Source organism: Rhizoctonia solani, chromosome 3 (genome assembly GCF_016906535.1).
Source record: "Rhizoctonia solani chromosome 3, complete sequence".
In the NCBI taxonomy this organism is placed as follows: Eukaryota; Fungi; Basidiomycota; class Agaricomycetes; order Cantharellales; family Ceratobasidiaceae; genus Rhizoctonia; species Rhizoctonia solani.
Window position 1 is genome coordinate 600,817 of NC_057372.1, and position 26,653 is coordinate 627,469.

The 26,653-nt window shown below is 47.2% G+C and overlaps 9 protein-coding genes across 9 annotated transcripts; 2 read left to right on the forward strand and 7 right to left on the reverse strand.

Annotated features, from left to right (window-relative positions):
• Nucleotides 1-84: 84 nt before the first annotated feature.
• Nucleotides 85-1,668, reverse strand: RhiXN_02569 (short chain dehydrogenase; the record flags this gene model as incomplete). The annotated part of the gene is made up of 7 exons (XM_043322386.1): nucleotides 85-276; nucleotides 630-814; nucleotides 869-1,017; nucleotides 1,076-1,224; nucleotides 1,301-1,323; nucleotides 1,377-1,562; nucleotides 1,617-1,668. The coding sequence occupies 7 exons, from the start codon at nucleotides 1,666-1,668 to the stop codon at nucleotides 85-87; spliced, it is 936 nt and encodes a 311-aa protein (XP_043177882.1).
• A 1,346-nt stretch (nucleotides 1,669-3,014) lies between these two features.
• RhiXN_02570 (Sugar (and other) transporter) lies at nucleotides 3,015-9,616 on the reverse strand (the record flags this gene model as incomplete). The annotated part of the gene is made up of 20 exons (XM_043322387.1): nucleotides 3,015-3,210; nucleotides 3,271-3,835; nucleotides 3,898-4,031; nucleotides 4,497-4,610; nucleotides 4,671-4,740; nucleotides 4,797-4,836; nucleotides 4,889-4,952; nucleotides 5,002-5,129; nucleotides 5,185-5,306; nucleotides 5,356-5,535; nucleotides 5,588-5,922; nucleotides 5,974-6,269; nucleotides 6,324-6,506; nucleotides 6,808-7,144; nucleotides 7,204-7,250; nucleotides 7,304-7,506; nucleotides 8,066-8,476; nucleotides 8,531-9,080; nucleotides 9,138-9,368; nucleotides 9,428-9,616. The coding sequence occupies 20 exons, from the start codon at nucleotides 9,614-9,616 to the stop codon at nucleotides 3,015-3,017; spliced, it is 4,395 nt and encodes a 1,464-aa protein (XP_043177883.1).
• A 230-nt stretch (nucleotides 9,617-9,846) lies between these two features.
• Nucleotides 9,847-10,274, reverse strand: RhiXN_02571 (uncharacterized protein; the record flags this gene model as incomplete). Its single annotated transcript, XM_043322388.1, has 3 exons — nucleotides 9,847-9,936; nucleotides 10,000-10,065; nucleotides 10,113-10,274. 3 exons carry the CDS (start codon nucleotides 10,272-10,274, stop codon nucleotides 9,847-9,849), a joined length of 318 nt encoding a protein of 105 aa, XP_043177884.1.
• Nucleotides 10,275-10,655: 381 nt separating this feature from the next.
• Nucleotides 10,656-14,103, reverse strand: RhiXN_02572 (ubiquitin carboxyl-terminal hydrolase; the record flags this gene model as incomplete). The annotated part of the gene is made up of 14 exons (XM_043322389.1): nucleotides 10,656-10,745; nucleotides 10,799-11,286; nucleotides 11,337-11,487; nucleotides 11,562-11,752; nucleotides 12,245-12,456; nucleotides 12,507-12,529; nucleotides 12,588-12,812; nucleotides 12,847-12,936; nucleotides 12,989-13,046; nucleotides 13,104-13,450; nucleotides 13,500-13,669; nucleotides 13,724-13,816; nucleotides 13,870-13,995; nucleotides 14,055-14,103. 14 exons carry the CDS (start codon nucleotides 14,101-14,103, stop codon nucleotides 10,656-10,658), a joined length of 2,313 nt encoding a protein of 770 aa, XP_043177885.1.
• Nucleotides 14,104-15,796: 1,693 nt separating this feature from the next.
• On the reverse strand, nucleotides 15,797-16,622 carry RhiXN_02573 (inorganic phosphate transporter PHO88; the record flags this gene model as incomplete). Its single annotated transcript, XM_043322390.1, has 7 exons — nucleotides 15,797-15,870; nucleotides 15,928-16,057; nucleotides 16,105-16,191; nucleotides 16,244-16,263; nucleotides 16,315-16,351; nucleotides 16,411-16,520; nucleotides 16,574-16,622. 7 exons carry the CDS (start codon nucleotides 16,620-16,622, stop codon nucleotides 15,797-15,799), a joined length of 507 nt encoding a protein of 168 aa, XP_043177886.1.
• Nucleotides 16,623-17,409: 787 nt separating this feature from the next.
• RhiXN_02574 (uncharacterized protein) lies at nucleotides 17,410-18,399 on the forward strand (the record flags this gene model as incomplete). The annotated part of the gene is made up of 3 exons (XM_043322391.1): nucleotides 17,410-17,481; nucleotides 17,538-17,607; nucleotides 17,663-18,399. 3 exons carry the CDS (start codon nucleotides 17,410-17,412, stop codon nucleotides 18,397-18,399), a joined length of 879 nt encoding a protein of 292 aa, XP_043177887.1.
• Nucleotides 18,400-18,997: 598 nt separating this feature from the next.
• RhiXN_02575 (uncharacterized protein) lies at nucleotides 18,998-20,176 on the reverse strand (the record flags this gene model as incomplete). The annotated part of the gene is made up of 4 exons (XM_043322392.1): nucleotides 18,998-19,864; nucleotides 19,916-19,984; nucleotides 20,038-20,070; nucleotides 20,126-20,176. The coding sequence occupies 4 exons, from the start codon at nucleotides 20,174-20,176 to the stop codon at nucleotides 18,998-19,000; spliced, it is 1,020 nt and encodes a 339-aa protein (XP_043177888.1).
• Nucleotides 20,177-22,023: 1,847 nt separating this feature from the next.
• Nucleotides 22,024-25,591, reverse strand: RhiXN_02576 (uncharacterized protein; the record flags this gene model as incomplete). Its single annotated transcript, XM_043322393.1, has 8 exons — nucleotides 22,024-22,309; nucleotides 23,150-23,300; nucleotides 23,351-23,386; nucleotides 23,444-23,545; nucleotides 23,598-24,005; nucleotides 24,063-24,131; nucleotides 24,185-24,353; nucleotides 24,398-25,591. 8 exons carry the CDS (start codon nucleotides 25,589-25,591, stop codon nucleotides 22,024-22,026), a joined length of 2,415 nt encoding a protein of 804 aa, XP_043177889.1.
• A 381-nt stretch (nucleotides 25,592-25,972) lies between these two features.
• Nucleotides 25,973-26,615, forward strand: RhiXN_02577 (RNA polymerase II transcription factor B subunit 3; the record flags this gene model as incomplete). The annotated part of the gene is made up of 5 exons (XM_043322394.1): nucleotides 25,973-26,116; nucleotides 26,176-26,241; nucleotides 26,304-26,313; nucleotides 26,349-26,466; nucleotides 26,522-26,615. The coding sequence occupies 5 exons, from the start codon at nucleotides 25,973-25,975 to the stop codon at nucleotides 26,613-26,615; spliced, it is 432 nt and encodes a 143-aa protein (XP_043177890.1).
• Nucleotides 26,616-26,653: the final 38 nt, after the last annotated feature.

Consider the following 26,653-nt stretch of genomic DNA (forward strand, 5'->3'; position numbering starts at 1 on the left):
CCCGTCCAACCCAGTTAAACAGGACATCTAAAATGGATTTCCCATAGTTAATTAGGTTCCACATCCTTATATCGCAACCTTCCCCTATGACAAGACGAATGTGTTGTGTATATCAAGCTCGTCATTTTCCCGGACTTTCGTTAGGACCATCGTCGCCCCCATCGAATACATACTCGGGTAGACGAATCGGTCAGCTCGAGGAGGAAGATCGGCTATTCTAAACTCTGAAAAATCGCCCTCCTCGAGCGATCTGGGATACTTTCCTTTAGGTGCTTGCTACAAGCGGATTTAGTATACTATCGATGTCCAACTCAGTATGTGACCCGAGTGGCTCCAAGTCGCCTGGTATGCGCGTCACTTCACATTCAACGGCGTGAAACTCTGATATGAACTTTGCCTCGTTTAGCTGGGCTGCGGATCCTCGCTCAATGCGATCTAAATCAAGGTAGGCATAAACCATTCCTGTTGATTTCGTAAACGTAAACGGCCCATTTCCTTATTGTGGCTAGGTGCTAATGTGCCGCAGGCTACTAAGATATACACCCACTCTTATAATTGCCTTTTTCGCAAATACCTATAATGCATTCTTCATAAACGTCCAATACAACATCAAGCTATCCCCTCCCTACAAAGGGCATTGTGGTAGCCATAATGTTCATGAACAAAACAGTGACATTCAGTGGCAAGTTGGCTATATGCAGTATCGCGTCGGCAACATGCTGGACGTCAATCGAGCCTTCAACCACGTTTTGTCCGTTGGGCTGAAGCTGACCCGTCGGACCATGATCAGCCACCATCTGTGTTTGAGCATTGCCTTTGATAAACAGAAAATCAGAGTCTCGTTAGTAATATCGTTGGTTGAACGCACCGATGTCTATCTGCGTGCATGCAATGTCAAAGTTTCGCCCATCCAAGGATATAGACTTTGTTAAGCCCGTTATGGCGTGTTTTGATGTAGTATACGCCACAGCCATTGGACGAGGGGCGTAAGCTGCTATACTCCCGTTGTTGATTATTCTAAAGAACGGTAGTCAGAGTCGAGAGCTAGCTTGTACTGTGCCTTGGCACTACGGACCTTCCACCTCGAGGCGTCTGGGTTTTGAACACTTTGAAAGCCTCTCGTGTGAAAATAAATGCGCTCGTCAAATTCACATCTATGACTCTTCTAAAATCTTGAACCGGGATGTCTTCAATAGGAACTGCAGGTAAGGATATACCTGCGTTCTAGAGACGGAGGAAATGCGTTAATCAGGAACCGTGGTTCCATAACGTAGCAGCCTAGGGTCAGAACGTAGCTCACGTTGAACAAGATATCTACCCTCCCTAGTGTCGTATGTAAGGAGAGTATTGAATATTGTAAATCGCACAATACGCACCAAACTTTTTGACAGCTTCCTCAAATACTTTTGCGGCAAACACCTCATCCGTCACATCTCCTGGGGTGACCAAAGTTTCAGATGGGCACTCTTGAGCTGTTGCGTTTAGCTCGGCCTCCCGTCGTGCCACTAATACTACACGGTATCCTGCCTTGGACAGCGTGATGGAAGTAGCCTTTCCGATACCTATGCCCGCATCAATTGGTCTGCCTCGCATAACGATAGCGCGAGTTCACGTACCAGATGAAGCTCCGGTCACAACTGCAACTTTCCCTAAAGTCGGCGAGGCCATGGCTGGGGTATGAGTGTGTATATTCCTGCTGCCTAATCGTGGCGCTTTATAGACTGAGTACTCCCGGATTTCGGCCCGACTTCCGATTTGTGGCTCTTATAACATAAGCCCTTCTTTAGAGTGGCTAGGATTGGATAACAGCCCTGCTGACCAACGTGTCTCAGTTACTGCGCCCTGTGCGATTTTGGCTGCGGGTACGGCTTCGGTCGCCCGAAAATTGCATAGCCAAGGGCTGAAGATGGGTTTTATTCATTTAACTGGAGCTTGGCGTGCGAAGTTGTTTGGCCTTGAAGGTCACAACCCCGAGAAACACCTCCAGATTATTGTGTGTATGCACGATACGATCATCTATGTCCACCATACAGTGGAACTTCAGCTTACGATGGAGCGAAAATAAAATCATAAAAGTGGCACACGCACACTAATGAGTGCGAGAGGTTTCGTTGACGGCGCCGCGTGCCGCGCGGCCGCGCTCTAGCTTGCCAACGCTTACAACATGCTGTGAATCATCACGGCATTATCTGTAGCAATACATTTAGCCTTCTCGATTAAAAGCTAGCCTCTTTCCTGTCGACTACCAGTTAGATTGAAGCCCCATATAAAACTCTCTAAGACACATACCACTACCCGCAACCCGCCATGAACTCTCCTAGTGTCTCAGTGCAACCGACTGCTGCTCCTCGCATGCGTATGTAGCCAGCAGTTTGTAAAATTCATGCTAAATATCCCCTAGAAATGACCATCGAGCAGGCTCAAGCCAGCGAGAGGCAAGAGAGCGAAAACCTGGCCTCTCGTACAAGAGGCGGTGGTGCAGGTTCGTACTGATATCATTCTGCTTTCAACTACACAATCAAGCTCACCGAGGCCTTTTTAGCCAAGGCATGTTTGATAGGTGCTCTTTCTTGCTTCTTGTGCTGTGAGGTTCGTCTACCTATTCATCGTTACCCTAGCAATGGTAGAACTAATTAGTGTCTATTTAATCCAGTGCATGGAGTGCTGCTGCGATTGCGTTGCGACTATTGTTTGTGCGTATAAAACGAACCGATTTCATTCCGGAGCAATGGTACTAATGTATCTGACACCAAGGTTGCCCGTGCGAGATCTGCTGCCCTTGCTGTTGCTGATCAGATGAGCTAATCCATTCGAGGAATGGCTATTACTGAACCGATACGACAAATCGAGTAAAATCGATGATACTGAGAGCAACTTGACGGACACCATTTGTGCAAATATAGTTTTCGTGAAATCATGTAGTTTATGTACACGCTTGCCGAGAACCTAGACTGTAACCTAAATTCATTTATGCCTGCCCTCTCGAGAGCAATATAGACATGTGTCTTAATTCATTACACCGATCTCTTACCCAGCTTTGCTCCAAACCAGAGGACTGACATCCCTACGGTCCAAAATACAATTCCCTTGAAGGCCCGATGAACCCACGAGGGCGTTGGAACTGCGCATACAGATAGCATTACTCCCAACCCTCCAATGAGGTACACGCCGAAAATTGATGCGAGTGGCTCGGTGAGAAGTGCCAGGCCACTGGTCAATACGAAAATCAGAGTTTAGCTTAATGGTAAACCAGGTTACACCCAGACTCACTAGGCAACCACACCCAGAGTTGCACAGCCTCGGCTTCCTAGCACGGTCCCAATCGTTCGTTGACCCGCGGCCAAATCGGCGTCGATATCGGCGGCCGCACCCAGCGCGTGTACAGAGGCGGTGACCAGCCCCAATACGTATCCTTTTGATGGGACATCTGCCATCTTCCATCCAATACCACGGTCACCCGCGAGCACGCGACAAGATACATATCCCAAGAACCAAGACAAGAAAACAATTAGACCATTCGAAATGGAATCAATTATAGGTATTTCTTTGAACCTGGCGGGTGGAGCCGAGTACATCCAGCCAAGAGCAACCAGTATCGTAGTCGTAAGTACCGGAGCGTACGTTTGTATTGTGCCATTTGATGGTAGGCTAGTGGGTCCAAATGTATACGGAAGCACAGAGGCAGCAATATTAATTATAGAAGCAGTAATCGCAGAACGGTATACGAAGTCATGGTGTGATGGAGGAAGAATGGTGCCCTCAAGCGAAGTAGCAGATTTACGAGGGTTTCGAATGTCAGTCTCATAGTCGTAAACGTCGTTAACACCAAAGACGACTATTCAAAAAAAATATGCATAAATCGACCCACGGGCTTGAATCGTAAAGACATGGGCTCACCAATACACAACGGAAAGCTCAACGTGGCAATTTGGGATAGGCATATAGCCAATCCACTAACCGTCTTTGGTATCATTTGAGAATGAATTGCTCCTATCCCATAGAGTATCGGTCCAAAGGTCCATCCGGGAGGCCTACTTGACTTAATTAACATGATGAGATGATGCCATATTGTGGGCTTAGGCGTGAGCGCCGCAGATGAGACTAAAGCAGTGAGACGTTCTGTCCCTAGGTTAGCATGATACCCTACGCGCAAATATACCCGCCAATACCGTAATTCATTGCGAGCGGAGGAATGGGAAGGTAGCTTCTATGGCCTTGTAACACAAGTGATGTATCGTGGCTCGGTTAGGGCTAAAATACCAACAAGCGCCTCTCCTTGAATTCACATGCACAACCAGCTACTGTTGACGATAGATCCGTCTAATTCCCAATCCATTATACGCCCGATTTACAGGCCAGATCAACCACACGACTATTCACAACAAACTCAAAAACCGGATATGCAAGATAGCAAACAAACAAAAGACACTTCGTATGCGTTTAGCCAACCGGGCAGACGATTGTATATGGCCAGCCCGAAGTCTCATACGGACTACTGGCGCAGAGCGGTGGGCTTCCAGGCTGCTGAGAGGTATGACGTGCAGATGATCATGGCAATCACAAACACATAGAAAATGCGACCTTCTCCACTACCCTCTGGGACTGCGTCACTGAAATATCCCATACGAATTAGACTACATTGGATCTTCGAAACTGTGGATAAAACATACCCAAAAGACAGTTTTGCTAGGAAATTGCGTAATGGCAGGAAAGCAACGCCAATTAGGAAGTTAGTTGACCCTATACAAATGCTGAGTTCTTTCTAATATGGAATGTCGAGCCTCTTTACCACTTACAGTTCACGGCCATGGCAAGCGAAGACATAGCAGATACAGCCTTGACAAATAAACGTCAGCGAGATGGGCCATAAAAGCGACCAAAGTCTCACATAGTAAGGTGTCAGTTCACTGATCATCAAGTACGGAACAGGACCAAGGCCGATTGCGAAGGAGCTTGAAGAATTGTTAGTAGTAGCCCCGGTGCCTCAGAATATTCACATACGCAATGAATCCAAGAACGGCAACGCTGCTCAGCGCGGTAATTCCATTATCGAGGGCTATTCCAAGGGCAGCGCTAGAAACAATGGCACCCATCATCGAAGCCATAAACAAACGCTTCCGTCCAAGACGCTGTTGATTAATTCAAGTTAATCCCCAGCTGTTATATTTGAACCAAGGCTCTCACATCAACCAGGAAGATAGCAGGGAATGTCATGATAGCGTTAAGGACTGTGATTCCAAGCGAGGTATAGGCAGCGGCCTCCCTGGGGACCACGCGTGAGAGGATGTTATTGCTATAGTAGATGACTAGTGTAAAAGTCAGTATGATCACCCAATGATGATAGTTAGTACCCACCGGCATTGATACCAGAAGCCTGTTGAACCAACATAGCTACAAGGACGATCGCCATGGGTCCATGTAGGTCACTGGAAGCTAGCAGCGTGGGGACGTTGATCGCTGGGCGATCGCTCTCTTCGCCAGCTTGGTCCGGCACATGCGCCTCAACTTCGCTCCGGAGCAACGCCTCGCCCTCATCTAAAGACTATGTAAATTAATGTAAAAAGGCTGTATTTGACATAATACGCACCCTGATCAGCCACCTTGGTGACATCCCAGAGCCTAGCAGCAACATGGGTGGCCTCTTCCGTTCGACCCTGCGCCCGCAGCCAGGATGGAGATTCAACAACGAACAAGCTCCAGACCAACTGGGCAGCTGATACGATCGCAGATGCAAAGATTACCCAACGCCAGGTGGAAGGTGTAGCGAGGTAAAGACCCAAAACGCTAGTTCCAAAGATACCAAAGACAATCCCGAGTTGATTGAGAACGCCAATTCGGCCTTGAATAGCCGGAGGTGATACTTCGGCCAAGTAAATAGGAACGGTACAGATACCAATGCCACAGGCAAACCCGATTACCAAACTGGACACTAAATGAGCAAATTAATATCATAGATGTATTTAAAGTACTTACCGCCCAAGGACCAATACGGCAATCGAATTGGCAAGACTCATAAGAGTAGTTCCGACAACAAGGAGACTCGCGTGCCACGAGACCGCATGCTTACGTCCCTTGTTCAGGAAACGGTCGGCACACAGACTGCCAGCGAAGCCACCGATAGTGAATGCAGCGGTGACAACGCCAAATTGTGCGTCGTCCATTGGTACACAGAGAGACAGCCATCCTTCTGAAGTCGCTTTAGGATCGCTGGAGACTTTACAAGTTAAGACATCTGATATTTGGTTCAGTGCTGCGATGTGGTAACCGTGCTACTCAGTAAATGAGCACTACAGTCGACAATAATACCACTGGACTCAACAGACCTGGAATGCACAAACAGCCACCCATGCTACAGCAAAAGGCAGATAACTCGTCGATGAGATAGCGTCACTGGACGGACGTGTCATGGTATGGTGTGGACGCAGAGAACGCCTTGATAGAGACAAGGCGTTTGACAGGCGACTATTTGCGGGGTAGCTTATGTCAGACTCAGGTACAAGAATGGTCTATTTCAAACGACACAAGACTGAAATGTACTAAGTAGCTCCAACTACGAACCATACTATTGCCGTTCTTCGAATCTTCGGATGGTTTGCTTTAGCCTTGCACCGGCCCACCCATACGTTAATGCATCCAGGGCACCTTGCAAGAAGAATGTCCAGCGTGCTACAGAGTGCAGTGCCACACTGGGTTCCGAGCTTGTAGCATCGTATATGAGTTTTGAAAGTGACATAATCACTAGTATTGTGTACTTCAAGAAGTGTATGCATAATTAAATAACCGCAATTAATGGACGAAGAGGCTCACCGAAAGCGGGAATAGCAGAATAAGGGTGCGAGCTTTTCGACTGATAAAATCAGCCACACTCTCAGTGATCAAACTTGAGCTCCCATCAACAGCCCGAGTCTCGCAAACGGTAGGTCCCGACTCCCACATCTCTAAAGCATTTTGATCCAAAGTTGAACCTTGGTAGCTGTGTTTGACGGACTGGATACCAGTTCCTTCATGTGCGAGCGGTTGGTCCAAATCCCGCCAGTACTCTTCAGGTTTGGCCTGTAGCACATCTTTTACTCCTCTTTGTCGACATCGAAGAAGCACATGAAGCTGTGCATATACTGATGCTATGGTTATGAGTACGAACAACCTAATAAATTCGTAAATATCAAGGTAGAGCCCATAAAATACAGTCAATATCAAGTCCACCTTGGTATAAGATTCACGAGTTCATTATACTTCCAAGCTTCACCGCCCTTTGAAGATGTTGTGTGGTTATCATAAACCATGAAGAAATTTGATAACTTACAAAGTCGCAATATCCACCAATGTAAGTAGCTCCACTTAATTTCCAAATACCGACGCTCAGACCGATCGCCAGGGCATATATCCAGAGTCCTATGCCAAACCAGACTGATTCAATGCGTGGAATGATGGACCCAAGAGGATGTGCTAGGCTCAAGTAGGTTACAGTGGCCAAGGAAATCGTCCAGAGGTGGGTAGTTATGGTCCCTACTGATACGGCAATCGTTTGAATGTCGCAAAAGGAACCAAGGGGTACTTGAAAAGGATGCGCAAGTGATACCAAATGAGAAACTAAGAGTGTGGTGCTAAGATAGCAATTAGCACTGGTCTCAAGAACGATTTGTGAGGATACCTTGTCCAGAAGTGCGATATAAATAACCCGAGTAGCATACGTTCTCGTATCGGAAAATACACAGATGATCTGGCTTGAACTTTGAGAGATGTACTGTTTCGGAGTATGATAAAAATGACCCAAGTGACCATTATTGTAGAAAATGAGATGAATGTGACTGAGATACCGCGAATTACTAGAGCCACCGGGGAACGAGTAGCAAACTTGGAAAATGGATCTTGCGGCTGAGGCTCCATAACGGTATGGGGGGTCTGTTCAGCCATTTGACATCCGGGAATTATGTTTAAACCAAAACAGAAAAGGGGGAATAGGAGGTTAAAACAAGTTCACGTGACAAGTTCCTAATCGTAATTAATGATGTCCGACCTGGATGGTAGGCCAATATAATACATTTAGCTCAAACTCGTATCCTACCCTTTGGAGCAGTCGCCTTTCCACGAAACCTTTTAGTCGGACGAGGAGGTTCAGGTGCGGCTTCGTCTTCGCTTGAATCGACACCTTCGTCCTCATCACTTCCTTCGCTGACATCCTCGTCCTCGTCCCATTCGTCCTCGGATGGCATTTCGTCTAAGCTCTCCGCTTCCTCCTCCTCCTGTTCTTCTTCGTCCATATGTTCACTCCCGTCACTATATTCATCCATGACTTCCTCATCTCCACTACCTTGGCCATCCCCTTGCCTGCCTTTGCCCTTGGAACTCTGTCGCTCCTTTTCCGCCTTCTTTCGTTCAACATTACGAGCTTGCTCTTCTTTGCGCTCTTTCTTGAGCTTCGCCCGAGCAGCTGCAGCCTTTTTCAATGCAGAAGTTTCGGCAGCCGTCTTTTTGACTGAATTCCAAAGCAATCAGCATATAATGAAGACAAACATTTATGCTGACGTACCAAATTCATGATAGAGGACAGCGCCTTGCTTTCCAGGGACACCTTCAGTAATTTTCACCAAGCGAAGTTCAAGCCTTGGTCCAATTTCTGTAAGCTTGACAGCTCGTTTAGACCCCGCTCGGTTGTTTCTTCCCACGTAATCGCCCGCGAGATGTACTTCGGCCGCTCCACCCTCTCCATCAACATCGCTTGCTGCAGACGAGGCACTTTCATACCCATCTGGACCGGTTTCTCCTGGTGCGCGGAGCACATAATCAGCCAAGTCATTTTCCTTTCCTAGGTCAAGCACTTTATGAGATGCTGCCGCCTTTCCGTCGACGAGTTTGCGGATATGTCGACTGACTCCAAGAGCCCGAACCCCGATCAGGTAGTGCCGAATCGAGATGGTCCCAGATTCCGAGTTGTATGAGATGAGAATAACTCGCCGGGCAGAGGATAAAGAGACGGTGTGAGGTGATAGTGGCGGGAACAGTGCTTGAAAGAACTTTTGGATGAGCGAGAGGTGGGGCGGGGTTCCTGGACCTGGAGGCGGGAAGGATGCTAGAACGAGCTGATTTAGAATATCATATGAATATCATATAGAATCGGGAGGTAGATTTTTGCTTACAAGCGGGGGAGACAGGTATTCCATTCCAATGCTCCGTGCATGTCGGCTCGCACCGAGCAGGTCTTTTGCAAGACTGTAACTCTCTATGCGGAAGCTCAGAGTGGGACCTGCAGAGAGCTTCACTATTCGTAGCGACGGGGCGATAGGAGTAAGTGTAAGCGCAATAATATGCGTTACGCCCAGTGTCGGTGCAATGACAAGATAGTCTTTCAACTTGTTCCGTTTTCTTTCCTAAAAATTCTACATTTGATCTCAGGTATCATGGAGGAAGTAACACAAGATCGACGTACCCTCAATCTGCTAGCAGTATTCGGCTCCATTACTTTGCGTAGGTCACGAACTAATTGTGACAAGGCTGGGCCAACCTGACCATGTTTGACAACGAAGGATTTGGGGCCGCCCGATTTATCTACACTCGCTGACCCATCTGCAACAACGCCCCCCTTGAGATGAGTCCTGTTCTTTTTACGGCGAGCCATGGGTTCTAGAAGTGGTAGTCTGTAACAAAATTTGGGTCAAGCAGGATGTTCACGTGATGAGCTTATATTTGCAATTGTCAGCATAGCATATAACACGATTTAGCTTATTAAAACAAGCAAATTGACATTGGACTACAGTAGCTAATCAAATTATAGTTTGGTATGATTCAAAAACATATTTCCACTAATTGGTATCGGGTGAGAGGCAAAGAAATTTGTAGTGACCGGTTTCAGGTACGAACGGTCGTTCGCTTCTTGTTCGATCGGAACATGGACTTGACTCTGACAGACATGGGTACATGAGCCTCACGCCCTCGTCCCTTTGTGGAGCAAGTTAACACCAAAATATTAAAGGTCATTGAAATTAATTGTGCACGCCTTACCATTGCATTAAGTTCAGCCTTGGCCTGATCACGCTCCGCAGTCGATGTATTCGGATCGTGAGGGTACTCTATCATGTCAAGTTGCGGTCATTTCGTTTGTTTGTGATGCATACAAATAGCAGCGCATGCCTTAGCTCTCCGACGTGCCTTTGTTCGTTCCGGCCATGGTGGCCCTTGAGCCATCGGCTCCGAGCAGGAGCAGGGGGTGCTGCGGTTGCAGCATTTGTCGCTGGGCCGGCGGCACGGGTTGGCTTAGATTTGGAACCGAATGCCATGTTAAAGATATCGTGATAGTTTACGAGAGGGATAGATGGTTGCTCTTGCGTCTGCTCGGGAGCGAATTATGTAGTCGAGCGTGTATATCAAGGTGGAGTAGTGGAGCTCATGCGCACATACATGACCTCATGTATTAAATAAGCAAATGATATCATACCAGTGTAGCGAGTCTAATTTCTTACAACGCAAAGCCCCTATTCGGATCAAAGATCGCAGTCCCAGGCCTCGTTCCACTTAGCTCGGTACCGGATACGAGAATCAACCCAAGATACATAATGTTATAAGTTTGGCTGCCAGATGTTCTGTTGGTACACATCCTAACAACATTGCAACCCACAATGACCGGAAATCCAAGGCAAATTCATTCGAGTTCGTTCTTATCAGTTTCCTTCAGCTATAACCATTGCCTCTAATGCCTTGAGTGCCCCATATTTCACCTTCCAGTCCTTCCCACGCCCTTCGCTGACCTCCTTGTCGTACCAAGCGACCACCTCGTGTAGGACTTCCTTCCATAATCCCCAACGTTTCTTCCAGGATCCATTCCATCAACCCCCTTCCAACGATCTCCCCCATGGCCAGGTGCACCCGCATTAGATTTCCACTCTGGGTTCCCATTGGGTCCCCAAATCTCAGTGCATGCATATAGTTGATGAGCAGCAAAGCGAAGCCAGGTTGTAGCACCTTCAACCAGAAGCGCTCGATATGCTGCCGTGTCCTCGCCGGCTGGTGGCTCTTCCGCATGTTGCTCAGTGATGATTGCTGGGGGTACGGCAGGCCAATTTTCAAGCCCATCGCGAGCAGCCCAAATACCATGAAGCGCGTATTCTTTAAGGTCCATTTCGCTTAAGAGCTTAGCGATAAGAGCCTGGAGACCTAGCCATTCTCTTCTCCGTTTGAGAACGATAGAGATAGATTCATCGGTCTGGCCACCAGCACCTGCTCCAGCTAACGTGTTCTGAACCTCTGGGCGCGCCATTTCTGCATCGCTTGGCATGTTGTAGTAGAAAGGACCTATATTTAGAGTATAAGGGGTACTCCTTAGCTTGAATAGTAGCTCATACCATTGTTTGCGTTTCTAATACCCGGGCCCAGAAGGGGGAGGGAGTTAACATCGACATCTTCGCCCCAGAGGGTCCATACATATTTCCCCTTGGGAAGCTCTCGCATCGCTTTAAGAAGGGCTATCGCTTGTCTAACATCCCTGTTAGTCTCCTGCTCATAATCCGTTTACAACGTCCTATGTCATGGAGAGCGCGATCCCAAAGGTGCCAAAAAAAGGTTTCAACGCCCGGCGTATCTCGTTTTGTCTCGGGATCGTGGCTGGCACTGCTATCATTGGCGTGCTGGTTAGCATAGTCTTCGAGCATTTTAAGCAAGTCTTTCAGTGTTTGTTGCGCATCGAATGTCCCGCTAATTAACACTTCTGTAGAAAGAGCGTCAAAATCCTTCTGGAGGTCTTCCATTGCGTGGTCCAACCCTATATGCCTGGAGATTTCCGGCAGTCAGATCGGCGAACAAAAGGAGAGATATTAGAAACAGCATGAAAACGCGGCGCGACTCAACTTATTATACTCAGTAATATATGAATATCAGGGGCTGAGATAAAAGGTCCTCAACAAGGGTGAAGCCGATGAAGGGAGGGGAGGGGGGAGTTACCCACATGATCCAGCGCGCTATCTCCAAGCATCCACTCAAATAGCCGAATGACGTGTATTGCGACCTATAGGCCCGTTCATCAATTCCTCATAAGTAATAGCGGCAATGGTACACGTGCTGATATAGTAATTTTAACTACCCCATCGGATAAAAAGTACGACATGGGCCACAATATCTCAAACATCCTGCAAACTTAAACTCGAGGTTTGTAATACGGGGTATAACAAATAGTCTATTGCATATAAACAAACACATGTGATAGCCAAAGTTACCTTGCCCTGAGAACACGCTATTCCGTATAAGATCAACTAACCATCACCCAAGAGCTGAAGGAGTTCCTCATCCTGAGCTGCGGCCGAGAGTTCCATCAACATTGACTCGGACATGTCGATATTTGGTAGAAGTTCGCCATCTACCGGTAGGAACATCTCGTCGGCTCCTGCTCGGTAGCTCAAATGTCTTTTCACATAGACGAGCATATATGCGGAGGACTTGAGGCATTCTTGCAAAGTGACACGCGTAACCCTGGATCGACCGTTAACTAATCGATGCCATGTGTGCTTCCAACCACTCACTTGGCATCATCAAATCTATACCACTAACGGATATATCATTTATCAGCTCAACGCCCAAATGCCGTGACTGGATGGACGCACTCGATCTTGGCAACGCGCAAAATTGGTGTAGTGCCCATTATCCATCGTTTGGCCATCATGATTAAGTACCGCTAGAAGGTCGTATTCGTACATCGAATCCGGGCCGGGGTCCTTATTGGCACCTTTTCTTGCCACAACTGACGAGAAAGGTGCCATATTCAATGTGGCACCAAATCTCACCACGTGGTCGATCTTGTTAGAGGAAGCGGCGCCGACTTCGAATCGCTGTTGGGGGAATATAGTATCAATGGCTCAACACCAATGCGATGATCATCTGTCCAGGGCTTGCCTTGAGCTGAAAACACAGCACTGGGGGGAGTTTTCGTATACTGAACTGCTTGGTAGCATCCTAAACATTTCACACATCAGAAGTTGTATCCTGAATCCAATATATGACCAACATTCGATGATTTCTCGCATTTATCACATTTATATGTCGTTTTCTCGGGCTGAGTGAATCTATTCATGAAAAGGTTCTGCATTCATAATTTCAAATGAAGAACCAAGGGTACATACCTTTTCAGACAAGAAAGAAGGGTCATTTCAGTATCCTCCGTCCCCACATTTTGAGCTGTCGGCTTCAGTTCTAGACTTATATCAAGCATGATCTCCGATCTTGATGTTACGTTCTCACAATGCCCACATTGGACATCGCTTTGTAGCAAGCCGGCAAATGTCGAATGGACCAAACATGTGCAATTCGTCTGAGAAGACCCGGGTGTAGTCGCGTGAATTTGATTGAGCATTGAGATGAAGAACTCATGAGCGTCGTGTTGCGCGTATGTTGCTAGTTCGCTTGACTTGACCCAAAGGCAATGAAGCATTGAAGTAGGAACATATGGTCCTGGATCGGAGGAATAGACCTACATAGGGAACTCAGGTACAAGTGATAATATACATCTCCATACTTACTTTGGTGAACAACCGATCCATTTCACAGCTCATGCAGTCTTTGGTATCGCACAACTGGTGGTTGTGCCTGTCGCTCATAAAATAATTCCGTACTAACGGGTTGTGCACCATAGTTTGGACAATTACATTCAAGTAGCACGTATTGCCCATGTTGATGAGTCCCCGTAGACCTATCACGTACACAACGTTAGTACGCTTGCTGATACCGCTTAAATATCAATTACCCGAGCATTGCACTTGTGTGGCCCGGGCTAGGTCGTTGGCTATTTGTCCATCGGGAACCCAAGGGCGATATTGCTGGCGCGGAGAAGAAGATACTACCAAATGCGTCAGTATCCAACTAGCGGTATGCACTAAATTGTGGTAGTACTCTTAAAACGAGCGACCTGTTCTTCCGCAGAGAGCAGCGCAAGGGAGTGCGCCTGATCGAGTCGGCTACTATAAATAAAATCATCACAGTCGGAGCAGAACACCGAACCAGACACGAGATCCATGACTGGACCATGTATACATATTAATATATGATAGTTTCAAGGAGTGAGGAACCATACGTACAGAAACCATGCCCTGCAAGCCTAAGGTGGTCTGTGATGTGCCCAGGCATAAAACAGCCTGCAACGAACAATCCATGCAAACAAACGGACGAGGTAGCGCCATTCTACATTCCGAACATCGGACAGCAGCTACCTACACCTGGGGTAAGTAAAATAAACAATTTCATGGCAAAGTATCACACCTTAGGACGTTTACTCCCCGGTTCGTTGTTGCTCGATTGCATTTGACTTCTTGCTCTCCAAGTAATAGCCGAAGAGTATAGCTGACAAATCCTGGAATAGCTATCCTCGCTCTAATATGAGGGCAATCCGAATCTGACTCTAGTACTCGGGTTCGGACTGGTCGTTCATAGTTACATCAAGTCCAGCTGCAAAGTCTGTATCTTGGGTTCCAACGTAGTCATTTTCCAGAGTTTCTTCGTTTCAGACGAAGAGGAATCTGTGCTAGCGGCGTCACTCGAGGGTGCTTGGCGAGCCGGAGAGTGATCAGAATCGTCACTGCCGCATGAGTAGCAATGTCGGGCACAGGCATGATCGTCGATATGTTATTACAGCTCACGATGAAGCTCCCAAGTACCAGTGCTTAAGCTCCCAGGTACAATATTAAACTTAGGGAAAACAAGATAGCGTATATGTTACAAATGCGATGTGGTAGTGGGTAATTGCAGCAGACAAATATCAAACAAAGTTACCAAAAACCTGATCGCGACCCCCCGGATTGTTTAGCGCCCGCTACTTCTATGTTGATTCCGCTCCTAGACCCGACCTCGATGTTGAGTTGTACCAAGAATCAGGCCATCGAACTCAAAGACGATGTACACGGGTCTAGTCCTGCCCTGAAGAAATGCGTTTTCTGCGACGTCCGAAAAGAACTGGGGTTTGCTGTTGTTTACGAGGTACGAATTCGGCAATTGATATCAACTCGCCATGTCATTATAGAACACTATTTTGTTGAAGCGTTTCTTATTGTTTACACTTGTTTTCTCAGAATGAAGAGCTTATCGTTTTCAAAGATAGAGATCCAGCTGCCAGGGTACGTGTTATCATGCGACACAACAACTGGATATTGTCTTAATAGTTCGCTTGGCAGGAACACCTGTTAGTTATCACTCGTCGACATGTCAGTAAGTACTCGCTGCAGCTTCCCGATCGTATATCCATAGTTATCTGTCTGTCTTTATAACAGAGAGCATCAAGTCGCTGAATACCTCAGACGTACCACTCTGTAAGTTGGCTTAGAATCACAAAATGATCTAAATTAACGACAAGCCAAAAGTATTGCGAATGCGTGATGTCGGGTCCCAAGCTCTTAACTCACTTGGCATTCCGAGTGACCAACAGAAGTATTTTCACTGCGTTTACCGTCAAGCACATGGCGTCTGATATCTTTGATAGGTTCGGATTCCATATACCACCTTTCAACACTGTCAACCACATACACCTGCACGCCCAGGGACTTCCCTACAAAAACGGACTTAGAGAGAAGAAATATAGGATGTCTACCTCGAGTCGAACCGGCAAGGCCAAAGGGTTTTCCTGGTATGCTGAACTTGGACAATGTGTGCGGATTCTAGAATCGGGCAATAAAGTTGGCGTGTTTCCGTGCTGATAGATCAGTTCGAGACTTTTGGTTGTACAAGGATGGACATTAGCGCACTAGTAAAGAACAGTAGTAACAATATCACAATTATCAACCAATAGTAGTACAAGCCAACCTGTTCCCTAAGTTACATAAATCTATAATCACTCGTCCTTCTTGGCGGCAATCTTTTCGGCCTCTTTGATAGAGGCAGCATCAGTTTGAGGTTCGCCGGCGCCTATAGATTGGGAGGTTGGTGAGAAGACCAGTCAGATAATCTCGGTCGAGTACTCACCGAACAAACCACCCGGAGCCTTGAATGGCCGCTTCAAGTTACCAGTAGCAGGTCTGCCAAAGATATGGATGGCAACTGGCTTCGCCTCGATCAAGTTTTTGAGACCCATCAGACCCTGAATGAAGAGCGGCTGGGTGTATTTCATGTAGCCATGCAAGAAAGCCATCATGAGGACACCCATGTAAACGCCACGACCAGTTTAGAGGTCTCCGCCAAGTCGTAATCCCGGACAGTGGTAGTCACGAGTCCTCCAGATTCAGGAGACTAACACGCGTATATTAGCATACATACCGCCAATCCTATACCGTGTGCATACCATGGGACTCTTGGGCTCAACTGTAGAGATTGTAAGAAACTACTGTCTGTAGATGATCAGAGGACGCTCACCATATTTGAGCACAGTTTGGTCGTTCTTGGCCTTAATCTGGAGAGCCACACGATAAGCACGCAGACACCGAGGTTCAGATCCAGATAGATGCTTACCCTGTATGAAACCACGTAGAATGTAGCCAGACAGATAAGTTGTGCCGCAATGTATCCCAGGCGAACGTAGTGGAGGACCTCTGGGTCGTCAAATGGAATCCTTCGGGCCACTGCACATGCACGATTTCAGTTTAGACTGATTAGCTACTAGTAAACCACGCACCCTGCATAGCACCGAGGGAAACCATAAGGTTAGTGACTGCCGGGTTCATGTTGACTTTTGCCGCGAGAAAAAAAAACGAAGGAGAGGGAGACGTGGAGGGATTGCGCTCTGGTCTGACGTGGAGTCTCTCACAACTTTTACTTATGGCGTGGTAGATGATCACGTGGTACCGATTATGTGAGAATCCCTGAGCGCTCTGGGCAGGAACGCTTGTTCTGTGTCAACTCCTGTACTGACCAAGACAGCCTTCGTGCGCTATCATTCACCTTGGCAAACAAGTCGATACATACTATAGTAAACATCTACCCACTGCTTAATTAATGGCCTTGATATCTGTCTACAGAGCTTGCTTTGTCCTTAGTTGCAGACGCTCAGTCCCAAGGCGGAATTATTCTACACCCAAGTTCCAAAAGAGTGACTCCCCATCAGTACTCTCTCGCCCCTTTGAAGACTTCTTCGAATCTCCTGCCGGCGTAAATGTAGTGATCACTTCGTCCTCATTCGAACCATTTTCAATCAAGGGACTTCCATTCTTATTAAAAGCTAATCTAGTCAACGAGGTAATGTATTTACTTATATTCGTAGAGCTACACGAACACTCAATGCGACAACCAGACATTGCCAAATGTATACGAAATTACAGAAGAGGGAAATGTCATTCTTCAGGAACTTGACAAGAGAATGGAAAAGGCCAAATCACAGACGGGTGGGTGCCCCAGGCCAGATTGTCGAAACCTGCTCGAAAGAAAGTGGTGTTCCCACTAGGTCCGTTGCGGTTTTTCTTTCAGTCGAACTTTGCACGTGGACCAGGCGTATCAGAACTATTCCCAAAAGCTATGGGTACATACAGCGCATCTAGGAAGGCCTTGAAGACTTTATGGGCAGATCTCGGCGCTATTGTTTACGAGGTTTGTGGCATCTTGGTACATTTGGTGCATTTGTTTGTATCTGACCACTATCATAGGCTGAGGAACCTGCGTATCTGAGACCCGCGCCGACGGGCATGATCCACCACTTGTATGTCCCAATTCCTGGTACGTCTATCGATTCGGAAACAGTTGGGTACTGACATATTGAATATATATGTAGATGGGCCCCAGACCTTGTTGCACTGTGCTAGTTGTTCTATTACTCAGCTTACGCCATATGCGCTCACAAAACCTCGTCCTAGCGATGTAGTCACTTCGCCACAACTTGACGTTAGGCTCGCTGCTCTGCGACATCCTATTAGCGATGTATTTTATGCGCTGGTCACCCGCATAGGTACAACTCCCCACGAGGAACGAATACAAGCCGCACTTCTCGCTTCGTGCTCTTTCCCGTACGTTAGTACTAGAAATGCATTCATGAAAGGATCCGTTCCCGCTCGTATACTTGTTGACGATTCAGCTGGAGTGACTCTCTCGGGCCAGGCCGCAAAACAATGGTTTGATCGCCTGCGACTGAGCATGGAACAAGCATGCCCCAAGGTGATGGATGGACGCATGGCCGAATTGGACAATCACCTCGGACGGGTGTTTGTATCAACGGCTCCTGGGACGAGTTCAACTGGTTCCCCGTCCTCACTTGTTCCTCATTACGGCCATGGACGTAAAGCATATGCGCAGGGGCTCGTTATTGGGAATTTCCGTACGGCCGGAGTCCCATCTGAGGAGGCGTGTGCGTCTTGCTCGGGTCAGTTGGAGAGCATTCAGGGTGCGTGGGTCGCAAAAGTAGCCCTAAAGGGAAGTGAGATAGACAGCAAAAGGGAGGACGAAGTAAGCGTGCGTGTACTGAACCCCTTACCGATGTTGGCTGCGTTGGCCGCAACTGGAGTCTTGGCGTAATCAATGAGATACAATCGTGAGTATGAATGAGCTGATCGCTACGTAGGGTTCAACTAATGTACTGTATTTCCTCCATTCTTTGTCAAATAGATCACTGAAACTAATAATAAGCGTGTTAGAGAGTAAACTTAAGTCAAGTAAATTTCGATTAATGGTCAATGTATGCATCGCGGTCACAGAAAGCCTAGCGTTGGGCGTCAATCTGAGATGGCTCGGGCCACAATTAGTCGAACTTTCTAAAGATAATGTGAATCAAGAGACTGAAACTCAGTCAGAAATGTCAGCCAGCATTGTACTACGTCCGGTACCTGTCGGACAACAGATGCGATTCCACCGCTTAAAGTCGACAGTTCTTGATCAATTTGGTACCTTGACACAGACCCAACCCAAAGCTCTAAGCATATAGTAGGTTCCAACTTCAGACTCATGTACAACTAAGAACACTTTCAGTGTCACCACTTTGTTGGTATGATATTACAATTGTTAATGTGTCGAGAATAATGAGAAAAAACAAACATATTGATGATAGAAGAATAATGGCATAACATGCGATCCGCCCGTGAAGTAAACAAAAAAGGACCCAAAAAACACGTGTTGATCATGAGAGCGAATGCCTTCTGTTATGGCCATCAAATTGACGGATGATTCGGCGAATGATAGGTGGTGGTGAAGGGAGCTCTGAGGCCAAAGCAAAGTTATAGGCACCGAAGTCCGAATCAATAGCCTCTGTGGAAATCTCGTCTGCCTCGTCATCTGTCCATATCAAGTTCTCCGCCTCGGTCATAGCGGAGTCCTCAAACCTTACAGGTCCCTTCCATAATTCGTGGTCACTGTCGTTCGAAACAGGGGATGGCGAGGGACTGTTGACCATTTCAAACTCTGTCGTGTCCTCTATAGATGCTCTGGTCTTGGGATTCGAAGTGGCAGGACAGGACCCATTGGGGATACCAAGAAGCACACCACCGCTCAGGATCCCGACATTGTTTCCCTCGTATTCCATAACCGGTTGACGCTGAGCGACAAAATACGTGCGTAGTTCTGCTGGGTTGGATCTCGTATTGAACCGGACTTCTGAGATAGTCGAGGTAGGGTGGGACACAACCTCATAAAGTTCCTCCTCATCGGGAAAGTCATCCGGGTTATAGCTGACTTTGGGGGTCGATTTAGGCAAAGTTGGCGAAGGCAGGTCATTGTCTGTCGTATCTGGACTTGAGGCGTCTTCTCCTTTCACAAATGCTGACAACTGCCGGTCCAAATCTGATTCTGGGCTAGCTGATCTCACAACATGTTGATATCGACATGTATCACCATTGATACATCTTCCGGCCTGAAAGTAGCGACAAGGCGGTGCAGTTCTGCGATGGGAACTTGTACGAGAGTTATCCTGATAAGGACGAGTCCTATTATTGGAAATTCGGGGTCGAGAAGCACGTGTTGAGAAGACTGCAGAGCGCGTGGCAGCGTCCTGAAATGGTATCAGATGTAGATAACAAGTGCATTGTGTGTGCCGACTGACTGTATTCAAAGTCATCGTCACATCGGAACCGGCATCGTCCCACTCGATCTTTGGCGACTTTGGCGTGAACTGTTGGCAAACTCTCAGTCTCAGACAATGCCGTAGTAAGGCGTATGGCCTACCGAGGTGGGTGTCATCGAATCGGAGTGAATAACCTATATGGCCCATACTTTAAACTAGTAGAAAAGCTATAATAGGCAGATAGTATACCTTTTCTATGAAACCAGATTCGTTCAGCATGAGTCCTGGGATAATAGTCATACGAGTATGCGTAAGGTAATATCAATTAGGAATAGCGTATTGTAGAGTGTTTAGATCCCGAAAGTAGGGGGCCAAGTGTTGCAATGTTATTGAGGAAACCTGGGAACTCACACGTTGGCCTTATAAACATCGACCTTGTTCATTCGGTGCAACTCAATTCTGCGATCAAACCTCGTTTTTTTGTTCCATGCGCGCTTGGGCCAATGCGAGTCTAGGAGAAGCCCGGTTTGGGGAATTTGCGAAAACGGCCGGGAAATGATAGTACACTTGATAGAACGTCGACATGTACTGAGTACGCTATTGTTCCACAACCGAATCATCCCTATTACGTGGGCGGGCGCGCTTAATGTCCAGCTGCACACGTCCAGTGATCATTCAGGAGGTGCTCCCCGCATTGTCCCTGATCTACTAATCAGCATTGCTTGGCACTGCTTGGGCTCTACGTATATGCTTGGTCTCCTATCTGCAATCATAAGTTTCGAAGGCCTGGACGCTTCAAGTCTCCTCTCGGTCGCCTGGCTGTCGTAGAAACCAAAGAATACGAAGCCCATTGCCAGACTGAATACTCTAAAACCTTAAACTATACAATGCAATATACTTCGCCTGTTCAAAGGGTAGGAGCGTCTCACCATGGGGCTTGGCTAATGCCCAAGACATCTGTGAAGTAGTTAGTAGAATCAACTGTTCTCAATCCTAACCCGGACAGGGCACCGGCCTCATACTATTTCTGTGAACAATAGTTAAGTCATTTGCACATATTTTAGGTGATTGGTGGCCACATTAGTAGTGGATGATATATTCTGTTTGCTGCTCTGGGACGTGCCACACCGTTCCTTAATGCTCCACTCGCGGTTAGCTCAATACAGTTCCATCCTGCCGGGACGTACCTGCGATAAACGAACATCTCAGGCCTTCAGCCGGGTGATACCAACCCGGCGGTGGCCCATGCTGATGAAATGGCGATCGACTACCGTGATTTATGTATTAGTACTGGGGACGGACGATGACAAGTCAACGTGTAGAGTGTGCCCATTTTTCCACAATTTATTTTTCTTTCGAGCGCCGAATGATTATCGGATATCGATGTACAGATTAACGCAGCTCAAGTGTCTTGGGATGGTGCCTCGTCTAAACTCTTGACGAATAAAGATAGTTGCGGGACGTTTAATTTCAACTGAATTCGATGCCTGGCCCACTTCCGAGAATAGAAAGTTTCATCTCGACCACATACATTGGATAAGGGACTAAGTGAACAATGAGTTAGCTTTATGCATGTAATTTCCCAAGATAATCAATCGTTTACGGGCACATTGTAGTTATCCCATATATAGCATCAGGTTGCGCCTCTCGGTATGTAGGACAACGCTAGTTTGTTTTGGAGCTTGAGAATAAAGAGAGCCTTCCTTGCGCTCTGGTTTAGTAGAAAGTTTAAGCCCCAAGAAGGGATGCAAGATAGTAGTGACGAGCGTAATCGGGTACGAGACGCGCCGGGTTGGGTACACTCCAGTCTAGTAGTCCTGGGAAATGGACAGTGGTCTGTAGGGGCTTTCATCGTCAGTTAGCAGATCACAGGTTAGGTATCGGTAGTTGGTTTGGTCGGATTCATGGGGATAAAGAGTGCGCGTGGGATAGCAAGATATTCCTTGATGAATACATTTGGGGAAAATAAATAGTTTACATGAGGCTGTCACAATAATTTACGGGAATTTAAAACGAGATGGAAATGTAGCGATTTCTGGAGGATTCAATCAGATTCACTTTGGTCCCCTGGTCAGTGTCGCTTCATTAATCTTGGAATGGAGCATTTGGAGGATTGTGGTCTGCGAAGTTGAGTGGGAAAACTTCGACTACTGTGTGGTCGACTCCTCTGTGACGACCTGCAAGGTTTGGTTGCGGCTCTGGTGGACATTAGGCCTTGCAGGTGGCTCGCTCTTCTTGACCAGGTGAGTTATCCTCCCACGGTATTGTGGTTTCTCGCCTGGCTCAGGACCTGCGGGGCCCAGTTCATGCGGCTCGGTACAGGGCGAATCGATAGGCGAATCGGTAGGCGAATCGGTAGGCAAATCAGTAGGCAAGCCCATGGGCGAGTCCGAGAAATCCGACTCGGAGTTCAAAGATTGCTTTCTGACGGGCCTTTTTGTAAGTCGTCAGCACGTGTTCAGTAGCAAAAAGAAAAAGAAAAAGAAAAAGAAAGAAAGCTGTATTTCACTCACTGGCAGGGAGTAATTCTTGAACTCTCGGTAGCAATATTAAGCTTAATTCGCGTTTCATTTGGGGCCTAGTTTCAAAAAGGGTTGTGCGTCATCAATTGTCGGTAATACACAGATATCGTGTGATGCTCACGCTATCCATTGCGATTGTACAAGTTTCGAGGACAGGTGGGAAGCGTGGGAGTAGTGCTGATCGTCTCCTGAAATGAGCACTGGGGGATGTTGAGGGACACGTCGAAGAAGGTAGATATATAAACCTAATTCAGGTCGAGATGGAGTTCAAACTATGCGCAGTCTCGATTACTGTATTCGGATGTGATTGGTCACTACCTCATGTACACATTCTTTGCATCTATCTCAACGTGTGTTCAGGATGTCGCAAATAAGATCAAGTAGCATAGCATCCAATTAATAAACATAAAACAGCACCTCAATCACGGGGAGCAAAGATAGGAGTCCAACAAATAGTCTGCAAGGGTTAGTATCAGCACAACGAAACTTACGCACAATAAACCTTGGATGAAATAAACACGTTAATCTGTAAGCGGTCAGGGCAAAGGGACTGTTTTTTTCGAGAAGTGTCGCTAAATGCGCGATGTTCATGACAACGTGCCCAGCGTTAGCTCCACCAGCCGCGCGTCAAAAATCTATGTGTGTTTGATACGCTTATGGTCCGAAGCTGAAAAAACAGGTAAGGTTTGAGCCCGGGAGAATGAGCTATTGTCACACACCGGGAGAACTCGGTGCACTTGGCGTCTCGTACTCCTCATACTCCAGCTCGTCCAGGTTTCGTTTAAGGCTGGTATTCTGAGACTCGTGTTCGGAGACCTTTGGCGCGGACATGGTGGAATGCGCTTGGTCGGAGTCTGTAGGCTCATTAGGAGTATTGCCCGGCAATGTGTGTTTGCTGTGCTCTATGAATAAATTAGACTTTTGAATGATCCAAGATGCGATCGGTTCTTACCTTCATCGCCCTCATAATCTTCCTCATAGTCATACTCTGCAACAATAGGGAACTAAGTGCCAGCATGGATCCTGGTTCTATGTATTTGCGTACCATTGGCGTCCCACTCCGTGCTCAGCGCCTCGTTCTGGATGGAAGTTTGCGCCGGCGCTGGAGCATTTGCTCCTTCGGTCTCATATTCATCATAGTCGTCCTCTGAAAGAATAAATTCAGGGTTATCATGAAGGGAGATAATCGCAATAGTTACCTTGAGGCTGAGGCGTGGAAGCGCTCGGAGATTGCCCGTCGTTAACTGTGCTCCCGTCATTATTTGGGTTCGGGTCGGTGTCCTCTGTTTCAGGATCTTGATGGGTGGTATTTACAGTTTGCTGTGTCGAATCCCCATTGGGGGCTATAATATCCTGGGCTACTTCTTCAGGATTTTCGTGGACTTCGGTCTCTTGGACTGTATCACGTTCATTTGAATCGTCGACATCCCGAGGCTGCTCATTAAGCACATTGGATTGCGTGGTATCGATCGCTTGCGCGTCTTCATCGGTGTCACTTGCCTGAACACCACGAGGTGGACTGCCTGCTACATCATCAGATTCGATTGGCGCCCTGGATTTTTCTTGGTTATTCATAGTAATAGCCTTGGTGTCGACGTTCCCGACATCTGGAGCAGATTGATTAGTTGATTAGCTTGAATTTGAAAGTTTGTGAAGAGACCTACTATCCCCGTCAATTTCAGGATTGGCTCCTGTTTCGATCTCATGCGGGACTCCGTGATGATCGGTGGGGCCTGCCAAACAGGAAGTGTGAGGATTCTTCCCAGTTGAATAATTTCTATCTCACCTTCAGCATGGAAATCTCTCTGCTCAACTTGTTCAATTAATCGAGCCATTTGAACCGTGAATCGCTCGGACCGTCTGACTAGGGCTAGTTCGAGAGGCCCTTCCAGTCCTAATCCAGACCAAATGAATGATAATCTAAACAAAGAAATGTTCTCTGTTTCTTTATGGTCCTAAGTACGGTATCAGTCGTGACATTTTTCTATCCCAAATAGACCATAATGCTTGCCTCATTAATTGAGATGCTCGAGTCCTCAAAATCCATTCTGATGCCCATCTCAACATCTTCCCAGCCGTCACTGGAGAAATGTTCTGTTTCTCGTAACCTGGCGAAAAACGTTGACAGGGGTTCATAAAACAATGTACGGTTGTCGTGGAACAATAGCTCCGCTTCATGAGATTCCAAGCCGGTCGGAGCAAAAATCTCGAAGATCTTATCAGTGCCTTTGCCTTCGTCCCTATAATAGAGACGAACGGGGGGCGAAGGCTCCATGGAATCAGCTGCATCATCCCGAACCTGTTGATTGATTACCAGGGCCTCTTCAATAGGCGAGTGTCCATCATTATCGGGTTGCTCAGGTATCTCAAGGTGTGTTGGTACTTCCACAACATCCTCATCTTGATCAACATCTTCAGAAGTTTGCTCTTCTTGGCGTTGTTCGACGAGTTGTTCAGGAACCGTCGAGTCAATTGAAGGGACTTCAAAAGCAGGTTCCTCCGCATCATAGGACTCCTGTTCAGTGGTATCATGGTCGACTTGGAGAACTTCGTGTTCGGATCGAGTCGCTTCTTGGTCAGTGGATTCGGCCAGCTCAACCGAGGTACCCTCTTCTACGGTCGCCACCGATACGATTTGTGGCTCGTCATCACCCCCAGTAAGGTCAATTACTTCGTTCAAGATACCTTCTTTTGTGCTATCATCCGGCAAAGGTTCGGCTTCGGAGTCGTCGACAAGAGTAGCCACCGAATGAGGGGAGTGTTGTGCAAGGGCATCTGCAGAGACCTCGTTTAAAAGTCCGGCGGTTACGGAAACGTGTGGTGAAATGGGACGCATTACTCCATGAGGAGTCCCTTCAGGCACCGGGGAAGAGCGCAACTGCACGTCTTCAACAGTCACATCTGTAACTGTCGCGGCGTCATCCGTTGGGACATATGTCCCCATGTGGGATTCATTATCCTCCACTAACTCGACTTCATCCGCGTATTCGTCCATCTCAATTTCTGTTTGTTCAGGTAGTTCTTCGAATTCCGCATCATATATTTCTTCATCGTTGGTCGTTGTTGTGGCTTCGGTTACATCGTGCATTGCGTATTCCGCGTCATCATCGTACTCTGGAGACATGTCGATATCGATATGGGTGGGAGCTTGGGCTGAAAAATGTTCAGACATATGAGAGTCTACCACTTCCATTTCTTTTGGATGATGGTAGACCAGAGCAATCGTCGAGATTTGAGAGGTTGACTGTCAAAACACGCGCTCAGCAATTTCGGATTTGGTGTGGTTGAGGTCCAGAACAAACACTTGGTGATCAATTACGTAAGTCTAGGCGCCCAGCGCCTATGCCTCGAGGGCTCTTCCTCCTAACCTTCAAGTGGCTACCGCCATTCTTTCAAGCAGAATTCGAGGCATTCGGTCATACAATCAAAACCAAATCTCGAACTTGAAAAAAGTCTGATAACTTCATATTCATATTCGTATTACCATTTACGACCTGATAAGGGTGAGCATGTCTACCATGGAATCCTGAACTTGAACTTGATCCCATGCCCGAGCATAGCAGTTGATTCCATAATGTCTAAGAAATTTAGCTGGCTTAGCTCTACAAAAGGTGGTAGCGGGCCTTCCTCTCGTGCCTCTCCGGCTCCCGCTGCAAAGGCCGCTCCCATTACTATTAACGGCGTTAAAGACTCAAGCGGCAAAACGGTCGAATACAAGGTGAAGCAACAACCGACGCCTTCGTTTTTCAACTGAATTGACCTTTTGTTTACATGTAGTCAGATGATGATGTCTGTCCACTATGCCGGAGCGACAGGTTTCTGAACCCAAAGCTGCGATTGTTGGTGAGCACTTGTTATCACAGAATGTGAGTGCCCTATTCGGTGCGTGGATTCACTTTTAACAGCAAGGGGCAGGTGTGAATCTTGCATCGACCGATTATTCACACTAGGGCCTGCACCATGCCCGACTTGCAAAACAGTCATCCGAAAGATGGGATTCATGGCTCAAACATTTGAAGACCTTGGGGTTGAGAAGGAAGTAGCCATACGGCGGCGTATTGCGAAACAGTAAGTCATCTCCCTAGGAACGGTACGCCCCTACTCACGCCGAATTCATCTTTAGCTTTAACAAGCGATTGGAAGATTTTGATAGTTTACAGGAGTACAATGATTATCTAGAGGAGGTCGAGACCATCGGCAAGTCAACTTGGCCCTGATTTTATTTCCGGTATTCTTGTTCTAATCTACGTGCAAC